Consider the following 20,630-nt stretch of genomic DNA (forward strand, 5'->3'; position numbering starts at 1 on the left):
ACTACTAACATCTCCTGGCATTTGTCAGGGTAAAATTACAAACCCGAGCTCTCATGCTGCTGGGCTGAAGGACCATCATTGACTGCTAGGCAGAAGCATCCAGATTGGTCATGTTAAGGGATAAATTCTGATGTTTGCATAGTCTGACATAGTCATGAAAGTTTTTTCTTCTTTCTTTGTGCGCATGGAAAACACACCAGAGCATGATTCACAACAGAATACACACTGATAGAAAGAGACATTGTTAGGCATTTTCTTCTTTATTTCAACACTATGATTCAAGAGCCTAAAATGCAAGTTCTTCCCTTTGTATTTCTGCATGTAGCACTGCAATCATAACTTACAAAAGGTTTAATACACAAAATGTACATTAAAATTACAATACAAGGATCTGTAAACATCTAGAATGTAACCTTTAGTCTTAAATCATAATTGTCCCACATTGTTAAATACAAAACTTAAATTCTGAACAATCTCCAAACCTTATAGGAATGACATTCATTCTGTGTATCAAAAATAGAGTTTTCAAAGCTCTGTTTGCATCCTAACAAAATGTGTCATTTTTTTTCCTCTTCTTTAATCTTTGGTTTTAAAAACGATGGCAGTTCCATTTCTATAATGAAGAGTTTATTACGAGTGTCAGATTGTGGTCAAACTTTGGTAAAACCAAAACTACTTTGACAACCCATATCCAATGGGCCACAAACTGCCCCCCCCCCCCCCCAACATCTGATTAACAAACCCCTACCCCTTTTGTAAAAGAGTGATTTTTCATCATTGCTTTCCCTGGTAGACTTGGACTCCATCATTGAAAGCAATTTTGAGGTGGGAGGAGGCTAGCAAAAGTGCCTGTCTCAGGCTGCTACTGAAAAAAAAAATGTAAATTTGCATAGTCTGATGGAGAGCATGTGCTTTTAATACCCACTACATTTTACAAGATCAACAGTCTTACCTATAGCATCACACAAGCAATAAAATAAAATTAAGACCCTTGTACTGAAGCTTTTACAAGGCAAAAATACAACAATTTTTAGTACCGAAATCTATTTTTTTAAATAGGAAAGCATTTTTACTTCTACAGGCATCAAGGTATTTGAAAAGGCATCAGAAGGTTCATGAGCATTCCACCAAATCCACTGCCACAAAATCTCCTTGTGTCTCCATGAGGTTGCAAGGTGTGCCAGTATTGACCTGGCTGAAGCAGAGAGAGGTCGTGACCCATGCAGAGCTTGGTGGATTGCCCATTTAGTGCATAGCAAGCTGGGATTTATTTGGGTTCCCACATTTTAGGTACAATATAGATTCAAAACTACTTAGGATGACTTAGAGAGAAAAGGTTTCACCTCCCTACCCATCAAGGAGCAGAAACCTCCCCCCACCCCCCAGAGTACAAAAAGCTCAGAAACCTGAAATCTCCCTGCAACTACTGCAGACCCATACATGAGCAAAAACTGGAATATAGCCACCGTTACAAGGTCAATCGCTTATACTAGTTCAAGGGAGTGAAATGCTACAAAATGTAACTAGCCATACTCCAAGGGTTTTTAAAAAAAAAAAAATTATTAAAAGGTCAGCAAAATAGGGAACAGATTTACTTACAACAGCACCACCACTCTTCTCTTGAGTTCAGAATTACCCCTGACCCTTCTGATTTCAAAACATGGCAATGCAATGCAGGGGCCCCTAACAAATGGGAATATAATGCATCTTAGGAGGTACCAGAGAGGATCTACCACTAAAAGGTGCGAGCCACAATAAATGAGATGTCCACCATATTAAGATATCCAAGATAGCATTTTCCTACGAAAGCAGCCTCCTGTCCTCCACTTGAAATATGTGGATACTAGCAAAAGCGTGTACGTGGCTTCCTGTCTCTAAAAATTAACACAGTGCTTTGTTAGAATTGTTTTTCTGTTCAAACGTACAGGGAAACAAATCTTTATGTATTGTGCTTGACGTATAATGGAACGGCAGGCAACTGGTGGTCCGTGGGCTACAGATACCCTACTTGGGCTACTATTGATCAATGCCCCTTTAATGCAAGTGCTCATGCAAACTACTTCACAGGAGAAGGAGAAACTTAGACACTTGTGGCTTCCTGTTTGCAGGTTTCCTGGAGGGTCCCCCCCAGGAGAGACGTTTCGGCCCCAATAAACTGTAAGCATGCTGACAACAGTATGAGAGTAAAGGGCCATTCTACTTATGGATCACTTTGACTGGGGAATCTAAAATGCAGAGGCAGTTAAGACTTTGGTGGAAATACAATTCATCAAAAAAGTAAGGGAGTTCATTTTTTACCTCCTGAATGAGCAAGAGGGTTTTTTTTTTTTTTTTTTTAACATTTGAGCTTCACATTCTAGGCAGGCCAAAAGCGAATACAGTCCAGCTTTCATTGTCACCAGACTATTGCCCCTACAACAAGAGCAACAGAAATTGTGATATCAAGCCTCTCTGGTGGTGATTCTGATATTAAACATTCGGGTTCCACATACCCCATCATGGTCCATATCAGACAGGCCCAGAGCATTTTTCAAAATCTGAAATATTTCATAATGTATCAGTTTCACCCACTTTACTTCAGGCTGCACCTAATTTGACTTTACAACATCAATTCCTATAAAAAAACATAAACTACCACAATCCCATCAAGAAAATATTTTGAAGCAGCAAGTTTGAGAAAGAGATTTAATATGTTTACCCACCAAAAAGAGGGGGGAGTTAAAAACCCTACCTGAGGGATTCCAAAACTGTGTTTCTGTGGGGATAACTCTTCCTTAAAATGATTTTGACTAAATAATATTCTTATAAAGTAGGACTTCTAGATGTGTGTATTAAACACCCTCCCCATCTTAGTTCCCTGCTTATATGAGTATTTCTAGAAAATGTTCTGAACATATAAAGCTGTTTCTGTTACAGGGGCCTGCGCTAGCTAGGGGGATCATCTAAAATGTTATAAAAAGTTATATTTTGGAATGTCATTTCTACCCCAATATTTCCATGATGGAATGGTCTCTTTTCAGCCTACCAAACATTTTTTTAAAAAATGTATAAAGAACACAGACCTACATTTGGCTTTGCTTCCTATAAATCCAAAGAAAATGCTAATAATCTTATACACAAGACTTCCAAGGCATTGGCTTAAGATGACAGGGTACTTTTTGTGCCTCTGGAAGATGTCATGTATTTTTTTTTTTAAAAAAACAACTTCTGTTTTAAACATTATAAGCTTAAAGGCTCTTCAAAATGACCCCCAAAAGGTATACAAATTTATATTACAATCCTAATAACTCTCCTAAGGAAAAAGCAGCATATGAAGATGCATATTTAAAAAAAAATCCCCCCCACATTCAGTACTGTGCATATTGAGAGCAAAAAAACTATTTCTCCATACATTAAGCACTTAATATAAAAGTATTCTATTTAAACGCACAAAAACAAGCAAAGCTCATTGGTGGTGGTGGTGGTGGGTTTTTTTTCATGGTTAAAATTGCTTGTGTTGGTTCTCTGTGTGTCCATTTTTGCCAATGTTTACAACATCCTGGGAAGCTAGAATTAGAGTGCTCGGTCTCCAAGCCAGAAGTACATCCCTCCTCCCCCTGCCTGCTCCCTCCCAAGAACAGCCACAACCGCTCCAAATCATCAAGGCCACAAAGTCGGAAGCACAGTAAAATCTACAGAAAGGATGAAGCGGTCTTCGGAGGAAAGTGCGGAGTGGTCCGGACTGCTTCCCCCCCAAGTTGAGCTGCTACTGAACGGCATCCGATATGCCTGCCTCCAGAGACGTGGGGCATGTGTGCGGAGGATGGATGGCCACGACCGTGCCATGGGACACAGAGATCTGCGACATGTCTCTTCCTATGATCTCATTCACTGAAAGGGAGAAAAATAAGTCAATATGTTTTTCCAGTTCTTGTGAAGATTTGCTAGACAAACAAACCCCCCCCCCCACATATTCACTCATGTTAAATAACATTACAGCTCCAAGGTTTAAAGATTCATAATGCTAGTTTGTTTGTTTTTGTTTGTTTTTTTAAAAAAGGAGGGGGAAACCATAGACACTAAGTTTCTCAACAATATAAATCTGTAAAGAGACAGTTTGGGGAGTCTGCAGGTGGGATTCATCAGCTATCCATCCATTTTTAAAGCACTCAGATACCACTGATCTGTCCCACTAGCAGAGGTGCCAGGGACGGCTCAAGGATTTCTGACACCCTAGGCACGCTATGATTTTGGCACCCTTCCAGTCAATAGAATGAAGTCATCCCATTGAACCTCTATTAAATAGGCAGGACATTTTTTGCTCCAGGTTGTTGGCAGCCATAGGCTTAACAGACTGGCTCAGTATAAAGCAGCACTCCCTTAACTTCATACAAGCTTTTTGGCACTTCTCTAACTCTGATGTCCTAGACAATTTCCTAGATTTGCCTGGTCGTCAGGCTGGCCCTGAGACATGCATTCCAGTCTGGTGGAAGAAAGAGCCTACTGCAACAAGGAAAGGCTCTCTTGGCCAGAGCAAAGTGTCTCTACAGAATCCAACCATGCAAACAAATAAGAACTCAGAAGAACAGGAAACAGCCTTTCTCAAGAGATGACCTTTGTCTCTCCAGGCATGAGCCATAGAGATGCAGAGGGCCACCAAGTTCTTGGAAACAGATGCATCAAAGCATGTCCCCATGACACTTCATATCATGCAAAAGCAATCCTATGATCTGCCTTTCCAAGCTGTGGGGACTTATGTGAGATAATAGTTTATGCCACCATCTTGATCATTTTAACTAATATTTTAATCTGTATTTAAATTGATATTTAATTTTATTGTTAAATGGCTTGATGTTTTCATATGCTACTTCTTGTTACCTGCCCTGAGCCCACTCATTGGGGAGAGCAGGCTAGAAATAAAAAATAATAAATAAATAATAAAAAAACCCCATGGTGAACACAAGTTTAGTATAGAATGCCATTTCAGGGACAGGACTGAAGTAGGATTAAAGTCCTAGTGGGGAATGTTCACTGGCAGGGGAAGGGGAGGGAAAGCCTGCAGCATGCTCTGGTCTCTGGCTTAAGTCCTCCCTTCAGCACTCCCCCAGCTCTAGTGTCTCCCCTTCACTCTGATTCACAATGAGGCTGATCTGGGATGAGTTATAGGCTCCACTGGAACCCAATTTTGGCCAGCACACATATTCCCAGTACTTGACAGATAGAGATGTGTACAACAGCACACTTAGGCCTCTACAGTGGTCATGCCCATACACTGATCAAGTTGGTCAGCATTTGTTTCTTCCTTTTTAATAATGAGTATAAGAAAAGGGAGAAATTGAACTCTGATTGGTTATGGGTTAGGGATAGTAATGACATAAACAGATATTGTAACCATATGTTAGTAATAAATTGTTTAAAACCAAAGAGTGTTTAAAGAGTCCTTTTTGCAATACTAGTCTTAATGAATACTTTAGTACAAAAATAGTGTAGTGATATCAATCTGATACACCACCAGTTATGAATAACATGCTGTCCTTGGGATTCTGCAAGATATTGAACCCGCTGCTGTTTGAGTCAGCGGCTGCTGCTGCTTGCTACTGTTGCATTTCTGATAAAAAATGGAAACACTGGACTCCAACAAAGAAGATGGATTTGGAATCAGGTTGCTGCCAATTTCCATTTAGATTCTGCACTGTGTTCTGTGCTTCCATTGTGAGATGGCTACTATTAATTGTTCAATGGATTTTTGTGGGTTTTCCTACAAGTTTTGCTTAACAAAGCCCAAAAGCATAAAGGCAGAACAGTATTATGTTGCCTTTAAGTCATGGCAGGATGAAAGCAAACCTTGTGAAACTTTGCGGGCAGGGTCTGCTTCCACTCTCACACACAGAGTAACAGCTGCCATTGACAAAGTTCCACCTCCTTTTTACCTATGCATCCTTTCCATTAATACTCTAGTCTGTATTCAGAACTGTTAAATATTCATTAACTTGTCCTAGCTCCAAAGACTCAGGCTCTCTCGAGCTCCCACATCCAGTAATGGTGGAAGCATCAAAGTCTGCAGCCTGCAGTTTCTTCAGTCTTGTTTTATCTCTTTAGTTGAGGGGGGGATAGTGGACAATCACTTCCCCACCCCCTGCAAATCTACACATCCATGCTTCATTATCTCATGTATCTATCCTAAATTGATATACAGAATATAAATTGGTTGGCAAGCACAATATGTTATGTGAAATTTACTGTTGGACTTTGTAATTTGATTTACTAAAAACTTTATATTGTAAAAAAAATTCTTCATGTAATGTTGCCGAAGCTGATGGCCTTAACTTGCACTTATATTGGCTATTATCTGGTGAGTCACTGGCAGCTATCCCAGAAGGCTATGGTTGAGAGATGGAGTACACAAATATTTTTAAAATAACACAGGCAAATTTAGAACCACCACTGTTGGCTTTCAGTTTCTGTTGATCCAGAAGGATTAAATCTCACTTTTACTTTTTGTCTGAAAACATACAGGAATAGGGATGGGCACGAACCAGCTGATTGTGTCTAATTGTCACAAACGTTGGCCTGCTTATGGTTTGGGGAGCAATCATTGCAAACTGAAGAACCTCTGTGAATTTTCACGAATTTTGATGCAGTGCATGGTGGTTCATGAAGAGCAGAAAACGGATTTTAAACCCCTGTTTTTTGTTCTTCACAAAAAATAGCTGAGCAATGGGGAGCTCAGCTCTTTGGTTTAAATGGTCCCCTGCTTTCTGTTTCCTTTGGAACAAAAAGCAGTGGTTTAAACTTTAAATGGCTCATGAACCAACACAAACCAGGTCAGTTTGTAAACCAATCTCCTGGTTCATAAATAGGTTTCCCAGCTCCCACAGGGGCAAAGGCCCCAACGTGCTGCCATGAAGCTAGCCACTCAGGAGAGCCCCACCCCGCAAAGAGCACCAGCACAGCCCAGCATGATGATGTCACCTGGAAGTGACACTATCGCAGCCGGCACGTTGCCAGGGGGACGCTCTGTCATTTAGGGGGGAAATTCTATGATTATCATACAGTTTTTTCCTAAGTGATAAAGCGTCCCCCCAGCAACGTGCCTCATGCAATAGTGTCACTTCTAGGTGATGTCATTGCATCACACACACTTTACACATGCAAGAGGAGTCCACACCCAGAGCTAGGTATGACCTGGCAACCCTATTCATATCACAAACTGAACTACAAAAATGCAGTTCATGCCCATCCCTATATGGGAACTCTATGAGAACTGACTGTCCACTGCACTAATCCTAAGCACACAAACTACTAACAAGTCTTGGCCACCCCAACAGCCAAATTTTTCACTGCAGGACCAATCCACACCATTAGGAAGTACAGGGATTAACATTTACTTCTAAGTGAACTGTGTTTAAAGTAGGCTGGTAGACTGGTTACTTGCATGGAAAGAAGGAGTCAATGTTTTTGAAAAGAACACACACAGTAGTAGTTCACCTGATAAATACTGGACTTGTAAAAGCATCAGTAAGAAAGGCCTAGAATATATTTGTGCAGGATTTTTACTGGGATTCCAGCGGATAGTGTTTATATGTATTTTCAGAGGCATACTCAAGGGAAGGAGTGGTGATTCTACATGACAGGCTTTGAGAGGAAGGAAAGCAAAATAGGAATCCTGTTTGCATGAGCTTGCGGATTTAGAATCCCAGACTACTTAATTACCTGCTGACCAATTAGAAATTATTTTGAGGGAGTATAGTTGCTAGCAGAACAGATGGCAAGTGACATTTGATGAAGTTGCTGGAATGAACTGCTTTGCCTTTTGATCTTTAAAGTAGAAGAATATATAAAGGCAAGCTTCACAAATATTTAGTTAGTTACTTTAGGTGGTTTAATGCATTTTATGTCACCTTTCTTGCAAGAGGCTAATATATTTCTTCAGTTTTACAACACAACAGTCTTGTGTGGTAGCTTAGGCTGAAAAAATGACCAGCTGAAGGTCACCCAGCAGGTGTCATGAGAAGTGGAGATTTCACCTCTGATCTCCCTGATCCATTTCCAATGTTCTAACCCCATACTATAATGTCCCTCTATAAATTTGGTTTCAAATGGTAAAAGCCCATGTCCCAAGACAAGAGAAACTTAATATAGCAGAGGGAAGAGATGGTTTCAGTTGTTTATCATCTGAAGTAATTAATGGCAATCCCAAATGAAGGTAAGATCTGTACTTCATATTAACGTTTTAAAATAATAAACTTATATAAAAATATTAACTCAAGAATGCTGAATGGAGTTGAAAACGGGATATTTATTTTACTCTTGGAAGGAAAACAAGGGGACAAAAGCTTTCTAAATTCTCTGCCTCAGATGAGGTTAGGTCACTTCTATGTTAAACACACAAAAATAATAAATTGCACAACCACATCTGGATTCTAATGCAACTAATCCTGCCCAGAATGTATAAAGTGACTTTTTGACATGTCCACACAACTAATTAGAGAAACACTGAATCTGTGCTGGGACCATGCAAGAAGCTGAAAAGGTTTGCTCAGCAGAATTCCTCAACTCTACTCCATACATTTCACTGTCTCTTGCTAGGGTGCAACTAGTCCCTGTTTGGACATGGGCCTTTCAGTAGCCACCCTGTTACTCCAGGAAAGCATTGCAGAAAAGGTGAACAAGGCCCCCACATTACTGACCTTAAAGAGATGCTGCAAAACAGGTTTAAGAAGGAATCTGGGAGCTGGTGAAACACTGTTTTGGGGCCAAGTCGTGAATAAAAGGAAGCTCACCTTGTGGACAAAAAGACTGGACAAGGGTTCTGAGATCAAAGTTATTATGGTTTAGCTGGTTTATGGATTTAGTTGTTGCATATTTTTAATTTTAATTTTGCCCCCCACCACCACCCTTGGAAGCCAACTGTTGGGAGAACAGTAGGCTTAGCAGTATATTAAACAAACAACTTATGGAAACTATTCTTTAAAATTAAAATTATTCTTTAAAATTATTCTACTTTTGACACCGCAATGACCAGGGAGTCCAAAGAGAGCTCAGAAAAGACCTTAATGTTACTAACAGAGTAGGTTACACAGGAGCCCATCCATGTGGTCAGATGCTGCAAAGGGCTTGTAGCTCTTATAATCCACTCCCAAAAGACTCTTTTCCAGCTTTTCACCGATTCTCGCTCGCTCGCTAACTCTTCAGTAGCACTTTACTGCAGCACTAGAGAGGAACAATGAAGTTGCTACAACTTCGCTTTCCCTGCCACTTCCTTGTTTTCAGCTGTTGCAAAAAGCCCTCTGACTGTGCCTGTACGAATCAACAGCTGCTGTTATCTAAAGCAGGGTTCCCAAACTTTTCTTTCCTGTGGTCCGGTTATTTTTACATTTCTCCTTCGTGGCCCACTAAAATTTGGGGGGTAGAGCCAGGAGATTTTGGGGGTAGAGCTGGAAGACAGGAATCATGTCATTTCCTTTGGTATCACTTCCAGGTCAAGGGCCAAGTGATGTCACTTCTGGGGCACACTGAACCAAAACTCCACCTTTTCCTGTGATGTCACTTTCAGGGCACTCCCCCAAACCTGCCTCTTCTTCTGAAGTAACTTCGTTTTCAGAAAAATCTCTCCAAAACTCATGCTGAGAAAAATGGGGGTGGAAAGTGGGTGGTCTGCAACTTTTCATACATTCCCAGAGTCCTCTCTTGCCACCCCCACACCTGCATGCATCTTTCCCTTTGTGTGTTCTTCTCCAGTTTGTAAGCACTCCTAATGCCCATGTTCAGTTGCCTGCACCACCTACATACCCTTTCCTCAACAGCACTGGCCAGTATATGCAGTTGGGAGTGCGGTTGCCATTGCCATCAGGAATGCCAGTACTGTGTACCACCCACACTGGGCCCTGGCAGCTGCTGTACCTCAAAATATGCTGACACATTTAGTAGGCCCTTCCTTCAGCTGCTACTACTGACACCCTGCCTCAAGTTACAACCAAGCTTGCGTGGTTTCAATAAAATCTTTTGAGAGTTATTTTTCATACTTTTCTTTGGCTGAAACACTGGGAAATTGCTGTGAAAGGTAGCAGAGAATTGTACTGCAATTAATGAATTAATTTCAAGTTATAAGAAGTTCACACAAGCTTTTCTGCAGTTATCCCAAAAAGGATATTTATGAGGGGCTTGCAGCTTTTTGCTGGCTGTTTTTCCCATGCTTTTAAAAGCAACCCGTTGTGCAGATATTTAGCCAATGAACTTCGTTCATCCTTTTTAATAGCTACAGGAGAAGTTTAATTTTGGTGTCAGACAGCTGTTAAAAGCAGGATCAATAAAATGGTGCCAGGTTCATAGTACCATCACTTTCAGTGCTGTTGAGATATACAGCAGTAATCTCCATTAATATCTTTCTGCCCCACACTTCTCACTCTCACTCACTCACACAGAAATCTCATAGAAAGGTCAGCTGGCTACAACTGGGGGTGCCAACTTTTCATTGGCAGAGCTCCTATGTCTGCAACAACAGTATGATGAACAGAAAAGTTTCATCCAGGAAACATGGAAGGAAAGAAAGAAAGAGAAAGGGAAAGAATGAAATGGAAGGAAAAGAAAAGAAAAGAAAGACACGGAAAGAAAGAACATAAGAACATAAGAGAAGCCATGTTGGATCAGGCCAGTGGACCATCCAGTCCAAGGTTCTCTCATACAATGCCCAAAAAGCACCAGAATGTCCACCAGTGAGGCCAGGGCACTAGAAGCCCTCCCATTGTTGCTTCCCCCTGACCCCCCAGCACCAAGAATACAGACAGAGCATCACTTGTAGGAAAAGAAAGAGAGAGAGAGAGAGAGAGAGAGAAAGAAAGAAAGAAAGAAAGAAAGAAAGAAAGAAAGAAAGAAAGAAAGAAAGAAAGAAAGAAAGAAAGAAAGAAAGAAAGAAAGAGAAAGAAAGAAAGAAAGAAAGCAAGCCTTACTCACCATTTGATGGCCCCAGCCAGCAACAATTCTGCCCAGGGGTCATTTGGTAAAAAAAAAAAATAGCTACTGGAATGCCCACTCCCCGCCCCTCCCGGGTGAATAAAACATCCCCCCTTCTTTGCTGCTCAGGCCTCCCGGGGAAATCTCCCCAAAATAACATACTGCAAGGTGCATGAAAGCTCATACCTTGAAGAACACTTCATGGGTCTATAGTGCCAGTGGACTCCAGCTTTTCTCTCAAACATTGGGAGGGGGGAGGGGGGAGAAGGAAGGAGAGGCAGCCTAGCTGCTCTCTGCACAACACAGAGACGGGGGAAGGAAGCCAAACGGAGCTCAGGCTTTGCAGCCTGTGTCAGTCTTCAAGGCTAGTTTTTCTCTGCACAACAGAGAGACGAGGGAAGGAAGGAAGGAAGCAGAGCACAGCTCATGCTTTGCTGGGGGCGGGGCTATCTTTGGCTTTTCTTGTGACCTGGTAGTGAGGCTTCCGTGGCCTGGTACCTGCAAATGGGAAACACTGATCTAAAGTTTTCTGACCACAGGAAGGCTCAGCCATGGGCTTCAGAAGGGTGCAGTTTAGTCCTTTGCCAGCTGACTTCAGATGGAAAGGAAAGGTCCCCTGTGCAAGCACCAGTCGTTTCCGACTCTGGGATGACGTTGTTTTCACAACGTTTTCACGGCAGACTTTTTACGGGGTGGTTTGCCATTGCCTTCCCCAGTCATCTACGCTTTCCCCCCAGCAAGCTGGATACTCATTTTACCAACCTCGGAAGGATGCAAGGCTGAGTCAATCTGGAGCTGGCTACCTGAAAACCCAGCTTCCGCTGGGGATCGAACTCAGGTTGTGAGCAGAGCTTAGGACTGCAGTACTGCAGCTTTAATACTCTGTCCAATACTATATAAGTAATATAAAGTTCAATACTAATAGGGAGAATCACAAAGAGGCTGACAGCAGGAAAACACCATGATGCTTCAGATGCGTAGCAACACCTTTGAGTTCTCAGTCAAATGGCAAACTGCCACAGCCAAGATGATTTTTCATGAGTTTGTTTCATGGCAAATATTTGTATATTTGACTAGGGAAAATGGTTCAATTCCGCAGAAACTGAGAAGTATTTCCTGCTTTTTGTCCTGGATATTAGCCACAGCTCTGACAGAACTGACTAAATCCTCCCCCCCTCCCCTCATGGGAGCTCAGGAGGCTTGGAAGAAAGAGCTGTGCAACTCACCTTGTTTGGGGAGGGGGAGGAAAAGAAGAAAAAGAGGAGGAGACTGGATTTATAACCTGCCCTTCACTTGGGAGTCTCAGAGCAGCTTACAGTCTTGTTCCCCACAACAGACATCCTGTGAGGTAGGTGGGGATGAGAACTGTGACTGACCTAAGGTCACCCAGCAGCTGCATGTGCAGGAGTGGGGAATCAAACCCAGTTCCCTAGATTAGAGTCCACCACTCTTAACTACTACCCCAAAGTACCCCAAACCAGATCTTTGAAAGGAGCCTCAAGAGCTTCTGCACACTCCGTTGTAGCCTATAGAATTTGGACAAAAATGTAGCTGAAACTGAGGAGGCAGATGAAGACACACAGCAGCACCAAAGTGCTTTGACAGTGAAAGGGGGAACAAATCTAAAAAAATGGGTGAGGGCAGCAAGGGAGGGGAGGATGGGATGTTTCTTTCCTTGTGAGTCTTGTTGGATCTAATTCTCAAATTGGCACCATATGTGGATCAACATACAACAGTATCACTTGTGAACTGGGCAGGTATTTCTGCAAAGCTGGGGAAATCAGCAGACTTGAAGAAAAATCTGAATTCTATACATAAACTGGGTTATGTAAAAACTCCAAATTCATACAAGAGATTTCGGAGCAGGCTTCGCAACCAATGAAAAAGAAATACCAAGTGAGATCTTGTGACACTATATTGCAAGATCTCAGCCACCACATTGATACTGCTTGGCAACCTGTAACACTGACAGCAATCTGAAAGAGAAGGGTGTCTGTACTTTCAGCTCGAAGCCCCTTCCCCATCAGCTGGATGGCCCCAAACACATCTGTTCCAAGAGGGAAGAGGAAGAACAGAAGAAGGAAAAGCAGAGATAGCAGGAGATGGTAGGATTCCTCCACTCCCACAAGTTCACAGAATGCCCCCCCCCTTTGTTAATTATATAATTATTTTTATTGAGAACCATTTGGGAAAACTGCTGATAAAAGTTCTAAATTTTAGAATAAATGAATCCACATGGAAATGATTTCTACTCCTTTCCAATTTATGCTGACAAAGTTTATTTTAAATAAGGAGGACTCAAGACTGCTGGGTATTTAAATTCATCCTTCAGTGAAAAGGACTGAAAAGACAAATGAGTCAGCTGAGTAAATATGATCTCCAGAAGAAACTACCAGAAGTGAAATCAAGACATTTTAAAGCACTATAAAGTCAAACAAACCAACAAACAGGACCCTCAAATAAAGGAAATACCTAAGTCTTATATTGATGTTTGTAACATATATGCACAGTGGAAGAGTGTAGGCTTGCCAACTCACCCCGCCCCCCCGCCCCCCATGATGGTAACATTTCACATCTGCATATACACACCACTAACAGTATGGCCAGCATACCTTGATTTTATAACAAGTGACACAACAACTTACATGCATTAGACTTACTCATGAAGGTTGTTATACAAATATGAAACACACAAGCATCAGATGGGGCTGAAAGCAGGAACACCATAGAGGAGATGGGGTGACAAGACCATAATACCACATTTATATTTTGAATACCATCCCTGGAATATGCACCAGCCTCAACTTAAAACAGAAGCAACTGAATCTGCCTTGATCCTCACATACAGTATACAGAATTGTTTTCTGAAGTAGCAAGATAGGAACCTGCTAAGGTTACTTGGGCCACCTCCTGCATTGTGTTCATTCTCTCCATTCCTTAATAGGAGCACAACATGTACCACTGAACCAAATTTCGGACTGCAATCCTCTAAGCATTCTTAGCGAGGCACTGTGGACATTTCTGGCTGTTGGTTTTATAACTTAAATTAGTTTAGCTTTGCTGTTGCAGGAATTAGGTTTGAGTTGTTTTACTGATCTACTGCACTTATCTGAATCCTTAATCGTTATACTTTTTGTTAGCTGCCAAACTTACTTCTGTACTGTGGCCAGAACTGGGCTGCATGTATCATTTGCAAAAGTAAAAGTATTACTGGTTTTGGCAAACAGATTCACAGATGCATCCCTCCCCCCCCACCTCACCCCCACCCCCATTATCAACATTAAATTACTTCTCAAGGAAAACAAAGCTAACAGTGCAGCCTGTGCTTTTTTTTTTTTTGCACAATGCATCTGTATCTGCATACAAAAGTCTGCAAGTCCCTGTAACTATACAAGCTTTGGCAGTAAAATATATTTAGCTCTATCTTTTGTTGTACACAACCATCAAGTGGTATCATGTCAACTTCCAGTATAGCAGCAGGCCAGGATATAATTACCTTGTACTGTGGGGAAACCAACTGCAATTGCTGGTTTGTGAACAAGAGGACACCAGAAAGACAAGAATTACACATGCCTTGGGGCGGGGGGAAGAAAAAGTCTCACTCCACAAGCAGCACTGTAACCTGCATGAGATCTTCTAATAAATGACTGAAATTAAAGCAAGAATTATGCTGCCCTGTATTACTTCCATGTAAGACCTGATCTGTTACATATAAAAGTTGTGCAAACTGAGCACAGCCCTTAATTTATTGATCAGCACTGTACACAATAGATGTGGGTAATTAAAGCCAAGACTAGCTAGAACAGGGGTGACAAACTGATTTATGAGGGCCATGTATCAGACCTTGTTGGGCTGGGCCATGTATGTCATAAAACGTAATGCCCGATAGCGGAGATATAACATTTATAAAGGGACGCAAACACAAAGGTTTTTTAAAAACTTAAAATATGCTAAAAAGATTAGCACTCTTGCAATATTTTGTTTAATAGTTTATGATAACTGACACCTCTTCCTCTGAATTATTGCATCAAGATCTGGAGACAATGTCTGTGCTATAGCAATCTTGAGTATGGTGTTCAGGTGTTGTTCAGATATGTGTCTGTAAGTTGCAAACCTACTTTTGATTTATTGATATTCATTAAAGAAATCTTAGGGTCAATTCCTTTGAGCCTAAGACCCAGAGGAAAACAAGAAATGGCAGGGCACTGCAAGCTTTTGTATATAAGTTGCTTCATGTGTTGGTCAGCCAATAGAGAAAACAGAGGCTTCGCTCTGTAGCTCCTGTGTGATTGAGCAATCCTGGCAAAGCAAGTTGTGATGCAAGAGAGAGAGAAGAAAGCAGATAACAGTGGGCCTGATAGCGGGTCTCATAGGAATCTTCCGGGGGCCTGATTTGACCCTTAGGTCGCATGTCTGACATCCCTGAGGAGAGGTCTGTGTATATTCATGGACGCAGTACCCAAGGAAAAGAGGCCTCCTTCCTGTTTAAAGGAGTTTTATCATATCTCTTTCTCCACCACCATCTCTTTCTCCACTACTGACCTAGTCAGGACAGGTCAAGGAAGTGATTCCTGCAGTTTCTTCCTGGAGATTATCTAGGATTCCATCTCTGTTTCATGCTAGGAGGAAGAGGGATGAGAAGGGGGAACCTTGGACATCCCACTGTCTAGACCTATTAGCATTTGTAAGAAGGTGGGCTGAGGTACGTCCAGAGACTTTTCCCCTCTCCTTGCCTGTTCTCTGCCCAGAGAAAAAAGAACTGTTGAAATGCAAAATGGAGGCTTTGCTCTTTTCAAACCTCCCGGGGGAGGGGGGGAAGCATTTCTTCACAGTTTCCATCAGATCAAATTTCTCTCACTGCCATGGTGGTTTGTACACAATGATCAACGCATGCAAATGCACAGTGGACCCTTCAAAAGCAAGTTACAGTCAAGCAGCACTCTCTCGCTCTCTCTCTCTCTGATATCTCTGTCAACACAGATTCAGGAGACTGATCAACTGCCTATATGGCTCAGTGTTTGTCTTTTTAACCCTCAGAACTCTCAGCCATTACCCAAGGTCATTCAATAAGCTCCATGGCTGAATGAAGATCTCAATTCAGGTCTCCCCAGTCTTTGCTTGCACTGGAGGCATACATATTATGCCCTCTGGCACATGAACTTCAGAGGGGCTAGCCAACTAGTTTCCAGACTCTGCTCTTGATCACTGATCCCTGCAAAGACACAATTCACTATTAGTGAACTAAATTAAATAAGGCTTCAGTTAAGGATAGGCACAGACCTGAACCCAAGCCTAAGTCCAGGCCAGACTTTGTCCAGTCCAGAGTTCATGAGGTGAGGTCCAGGGAAGGTGACTTCCCCCAAACGCTCATCGAACTTTTCTGCTCAGTTTGGCATGCCACTTCTGGATGATATTGAGCCCTGCCCCTGGCACTCCCACATCATCCATAAGTGATGTCACTGCATCACCAACATGCTCACGTCACTTCTGGGTAATGCAGGTGTACTAGGGCAGGGCCTGATGCCACCCGAACTGGTTCCATTCAGGTGGGGGTTTTGTTCAAAGGTTCAGTTCAAGGACATCAGTTTGCAAGCCCTGGACCAAACTGGGCAGTCCCAGTCTATGCCCTTGCCTAGCTTCAGTATGGGCCAATGGACTACTTTCATTGCACACTGATTCTGCAGAGAACCCATTTCAAGGGAGACTGGCTTTGATCTAGAACAAATGCTTGGATTTCTCATCAGCAGCTTTATGCAACAGAAAAGGAAGTGAAAGATGATCAGCAAAAGATCCATCAATCTAATTCTGAACATAACCAGGATAACATAACCGCTTAAACTGGTAGGAGAGAAAGCCATGGGTCAGCACTAGAGTATCTGCTTTGCATGCCTAAGGTTCAAGGTTCAATTCCTGGCATCTCTCGTTAAAAGGATCAGGTAATGGAGATACGAAAGACCTCAGCTCAAGACCCTGGCCAGCAACTGCCAGTTAGAGAAGACAACACTGTCATCAGTGGACCAATTGCTTGACTCTGTATAAGGCAGCATCATGTGTTGGTTAACAAAGGCAGCATTGAGCTATTGTTACACTAAAAAAGTTGCAAAAATAAATCTCAAAACATCGTGACACATGAATAAAAGATTAAATGTGTTTTAATTCCATATATAATTCAAGATCTTTTTTTCTACATTGGAATCTATGCTTTACTTACATGAACATATGAAGCTGCCTTATACTTAATCAGACTTTTGGTCTACCAAGGTCAGTCTTGTCTACTCTGACTGGCAGTGGGTCTCCAGGGACTCAGTCCAAGGTCTTTTCCATCACCTGCTACCTGATCCTTTCTATGGGAAATGCTGGAGACTGAACTCGAGACTTTCTGCACGAAAAGTAGGTGCTCTATCACTGAGACACAGCCTCTCCTCAAAGGGAACTCTGGAAGTGGACACCACAGCTGAACTCCACCAGTAACTTGCTGTGTTTGAATACTGAATGGAGAAAGGAGGGCCATTACTCTACCTATGAGTAAGTAGCTTAGTAGTCTCAGTTTAGTCTTGCAAATAAAGTACTGACAAGTCCAGCTTCTGCAGTTACCACAAGCCTAAAACTACTCATCACAATGAGTTTACTTTGAAATAACTGAAACTACTGGACTCAGTGAAGAAAATCTCCAGTGATTATCTATCACTATTATAAATCATCTACCATCATTAGCTATTCTGTTGCTAAATGTCACAGTAAGACTAGACTAAAAGATATGGTTCATGGCCCAGTAAGGTCTTCTAGATTCTCTATGTGCTTTTGACTCTTTTGGAAGCAATGTATGAAGAGTGTCAGATGTAAGTGTGAGCAGAACAGAGCTTTCCCCATTCTTATTTAAAAAGCAGACAGTGTTACAGTGCTCAGGCATAGAGCAAACAGTCTGATTTGCTTTGTGAAAACAAATGCTTTTGGGTGACAAGGTCAAGTGATCTGCTAAAATCAATCAGTTAACCGTTTTGATCCTGTAGCTGCCAAGGTCCTATTTCCTTCATTCTAACAGGAACACATTGACAAAAAACCCCAGTTCTTAATTTTAAATACAATCGGCTACTGGAAAGATGTAGATTAGGACAGAGGAGACAGTGCACCAGCATCAACCCCGCCCCCACCCCAGCAAAACCAACAACTGTAACAAATTAGCAAGAAATGTTTCCATTCTTAAGAACTTAAGAACATAAGAGAAGCCATGTTAGATCAGGCCAATGGCCCATCCAGTCCAACACTCTGTGTCACACAGTGGCAATTTTTATATATATATATATACACACACACACACACTATGGCTCCATATTTTTATCTGAACCCCTCTTGAAGGTGGCTATGCTTGTGGCCGCCACCACCTCCTGTGGCAGTGAATTCCACATGTTAATCACCCTTTGGGTGAAGAAGTACTTCCTTTTATCCGTTTTAAGCTGTCTGCTCAGCAATTTCATCGAATGCCCGCGAGTTCTTGTATTGCGAGAAAGGGAGTAAAGGACTTCTTTCTCTACTTTCTCCATCCCATGCATTATCTTGTAAACCTCTATCATGTCACCCTGCAGTCGACGTTTTTCCAAGCTAAAGAGTCCCAAGCGTTTCAACTTTTCTTCATAGGGAAAGTGTTCCAGCCCTTTAATCATTCTAGTTGCCCTTTTCTGGACTTTCTCCAATGCTATAATATCCTTTTTGAGGTGCAGCGACCAGAACTGCACACAGTACTCCAGATGAGACCGCACCATCAATTTATACAGGAGCATTATGATACTGGCTGATTTGTTTTCAATTCCCTTCCTAATAATTCCAAGCGTGGTGTTGGCCTTTTTTATTGCAAACGCACACTGTCTTGACATTTTCAGTGAATTATCTACCACGACCCCAAGATCTCTCTCTTGGTCAGTCTCTGCCAGTTCGCACCCCATCATCTTGTATTTGTAGCTGGGATTCTTGGCCCCAATGTGCATTACTTTGCACTTGGCCACATTGAACCGCATCTGCCACGTTGACACCCACTCACCCAGCCTCAACAGATCCCTTTGGAGTTCCTCACAATCCTCTCTGGTTCTCACCACCCTGAACAATTTAGTGTCATCCGCAAATTTGGCCACTTCACTGCTCACTCCCAACTCTAAATCATTTATGAACAAGTTAAAGAGCATGGGACCCAGTACCGAGCCCTGCGGCACCCCACTGCTTACCGTCCTCCACTGCGAAGACTGCCCATTTATACTCACTCTCTGCTTCCTATTACTCAGCCAGTTTTTGATTCACAAGAGGACCTGTCCTTTTACTTCATGACTCTCAAGCTTTCTAAGGAGCCTTTGATGAGGAACTTTATCAAAAGCTTTCTGGAAGTCAAGGTAAACAACATCTATCAGGTCTTCTTTATACAATTAGCTTAAATCTTTCCATCTAACCTTCAAGACGTCCAATATTTTGCTTGTCCCAAGCCCCAAGAAGCCCAAGACAATCAAATCCACTATCCCTGTTCCTTTGTTATTTGGGGTTTGCCAAGAATGCCATGGTTGAATTCTTTTTCTTCTGCCCCATTTCTGCCTCAGCACTGCAGCATTCTGATCTTCCACGAAGTCCTCCCTCTGACTCTGAAATACAGCCAGGACTTCCTAATCACAGCAGAGTGAAAGGAGTAGGAGAACCGTAAACTCCTACCTGCAGAACCTCAAATCATAAGCAAGAAGGGGTTTTTTATGAAGCCTAGAACGGAATAATAAAAGAGGAGAGGACACAATAGAACTATGGAAGTAGCAACAAACCCACTGAATTAGATGTTTTGTAATGGCAGAATGAAAGGGTCACATGACTTAACTGAATACATCCTTCCATATTGCTGAGTTCCTCAGCACGCATGCTTTAAGATCTGAATTATTCTAGCCAGCCAGACACAGCGATCAGCCTTATCAAATAAGTTACATTGCTAGTTTGTGAAGCAGTTTTTAGAAATACACATTTTTTGTGTTATTCCATGTTTTTCACTGTGAATATATTACTCAGAGATCCAACATTATTTTTAATATAGTTTCAGGAAGGTAGCCATGGTCTACAGTAGAAGAGATAAATTAGAGCCCAGGAGTACCTCAGAGATCAGCAAGATTTGAGGGGTAGAAGCTTTCGAGAGTCAAAGCTTCCTTGGGATTTGATGAAGTGAGCTTTCAGCTTCAAAAGTTTATCCCCCCAAAATCTTGCTGGTCTCTAAGGTGATAGTGGACTAAAATCTAGTTATTTTTAAAACACGTATATAAGGCAAAGTTCTGTATACTTAGTAGCTCTGAAAGGGTAAAACATAAAATGGATAAAACTTGCACTTCAAAAACATGAGTTAGCTAGTTCACAGTTGCCCCAAGCAATTTTATGCTATTTCAATATAATCTGAAAACAAACTGTATAATCCGCTAGTATAAGTCTTTTCCTAAGCCCTTTTTCTGCAAGTTCAAAACACCAAATTAAAACTACCTTAAATAGCTTACCAAGGTATAGCCTCTTTATGCACACATATACACATAATGTTCTGCACAAGAGACATGTGAATACAGGGATTTCCACAGACAGGGCTGGATCCATCCAGCTTTTTACCTGACCTTGCCCAATTCCCCTCCTTACAAGTGTCCTCAGCTCACATGACTTTGGTCCAAGCAGGCAACATGGCCATTCCTGGTGATCAA

General features: G+C 41.9%; 1 protein-coding gene across 1 annotated transcript in view; it reads right to left on the minus strand.

Annotated features, from left to right (window-relative positions):
• Nucleotides 1-239: 239 nt before the first annotated feature.
• NFATC3 (nuclear factor of activated T cells 3) overlaps nt 240-20,630 on the minus strand; it is an 80,722-nt gene continuing 60,331 nt past the window's right edge. The window contains exon 10 of the mRNA XM_060254514.1: nt 240-3,870. Coding sequence (XP_060110497.1) covers nt 3,746-3,870 — 125 coding nt within the window. The 3' untranslated portion in view covers nt 240-3,745. The remainder of the gene's footprint in view (nt 3,871-20,630) is intronic.

Source organism: Heteronotia binoei, chromosome 14 (assembly GCF_032191835.1).
Source record: "Heteronotia binoei isolate CCM8104 ecotype False Entrance Well chromosome 14, APGP_CSIRO_Hbin_v1, whole genome shotgun sequence".
Taxonomy (NCBI): domain Eukaryota; kingdom Metazoa; phylum Chordata; class Lepidosauria; order Squamata; family Gekkonidae; genus Heteronotia; species Heteronotia binoei.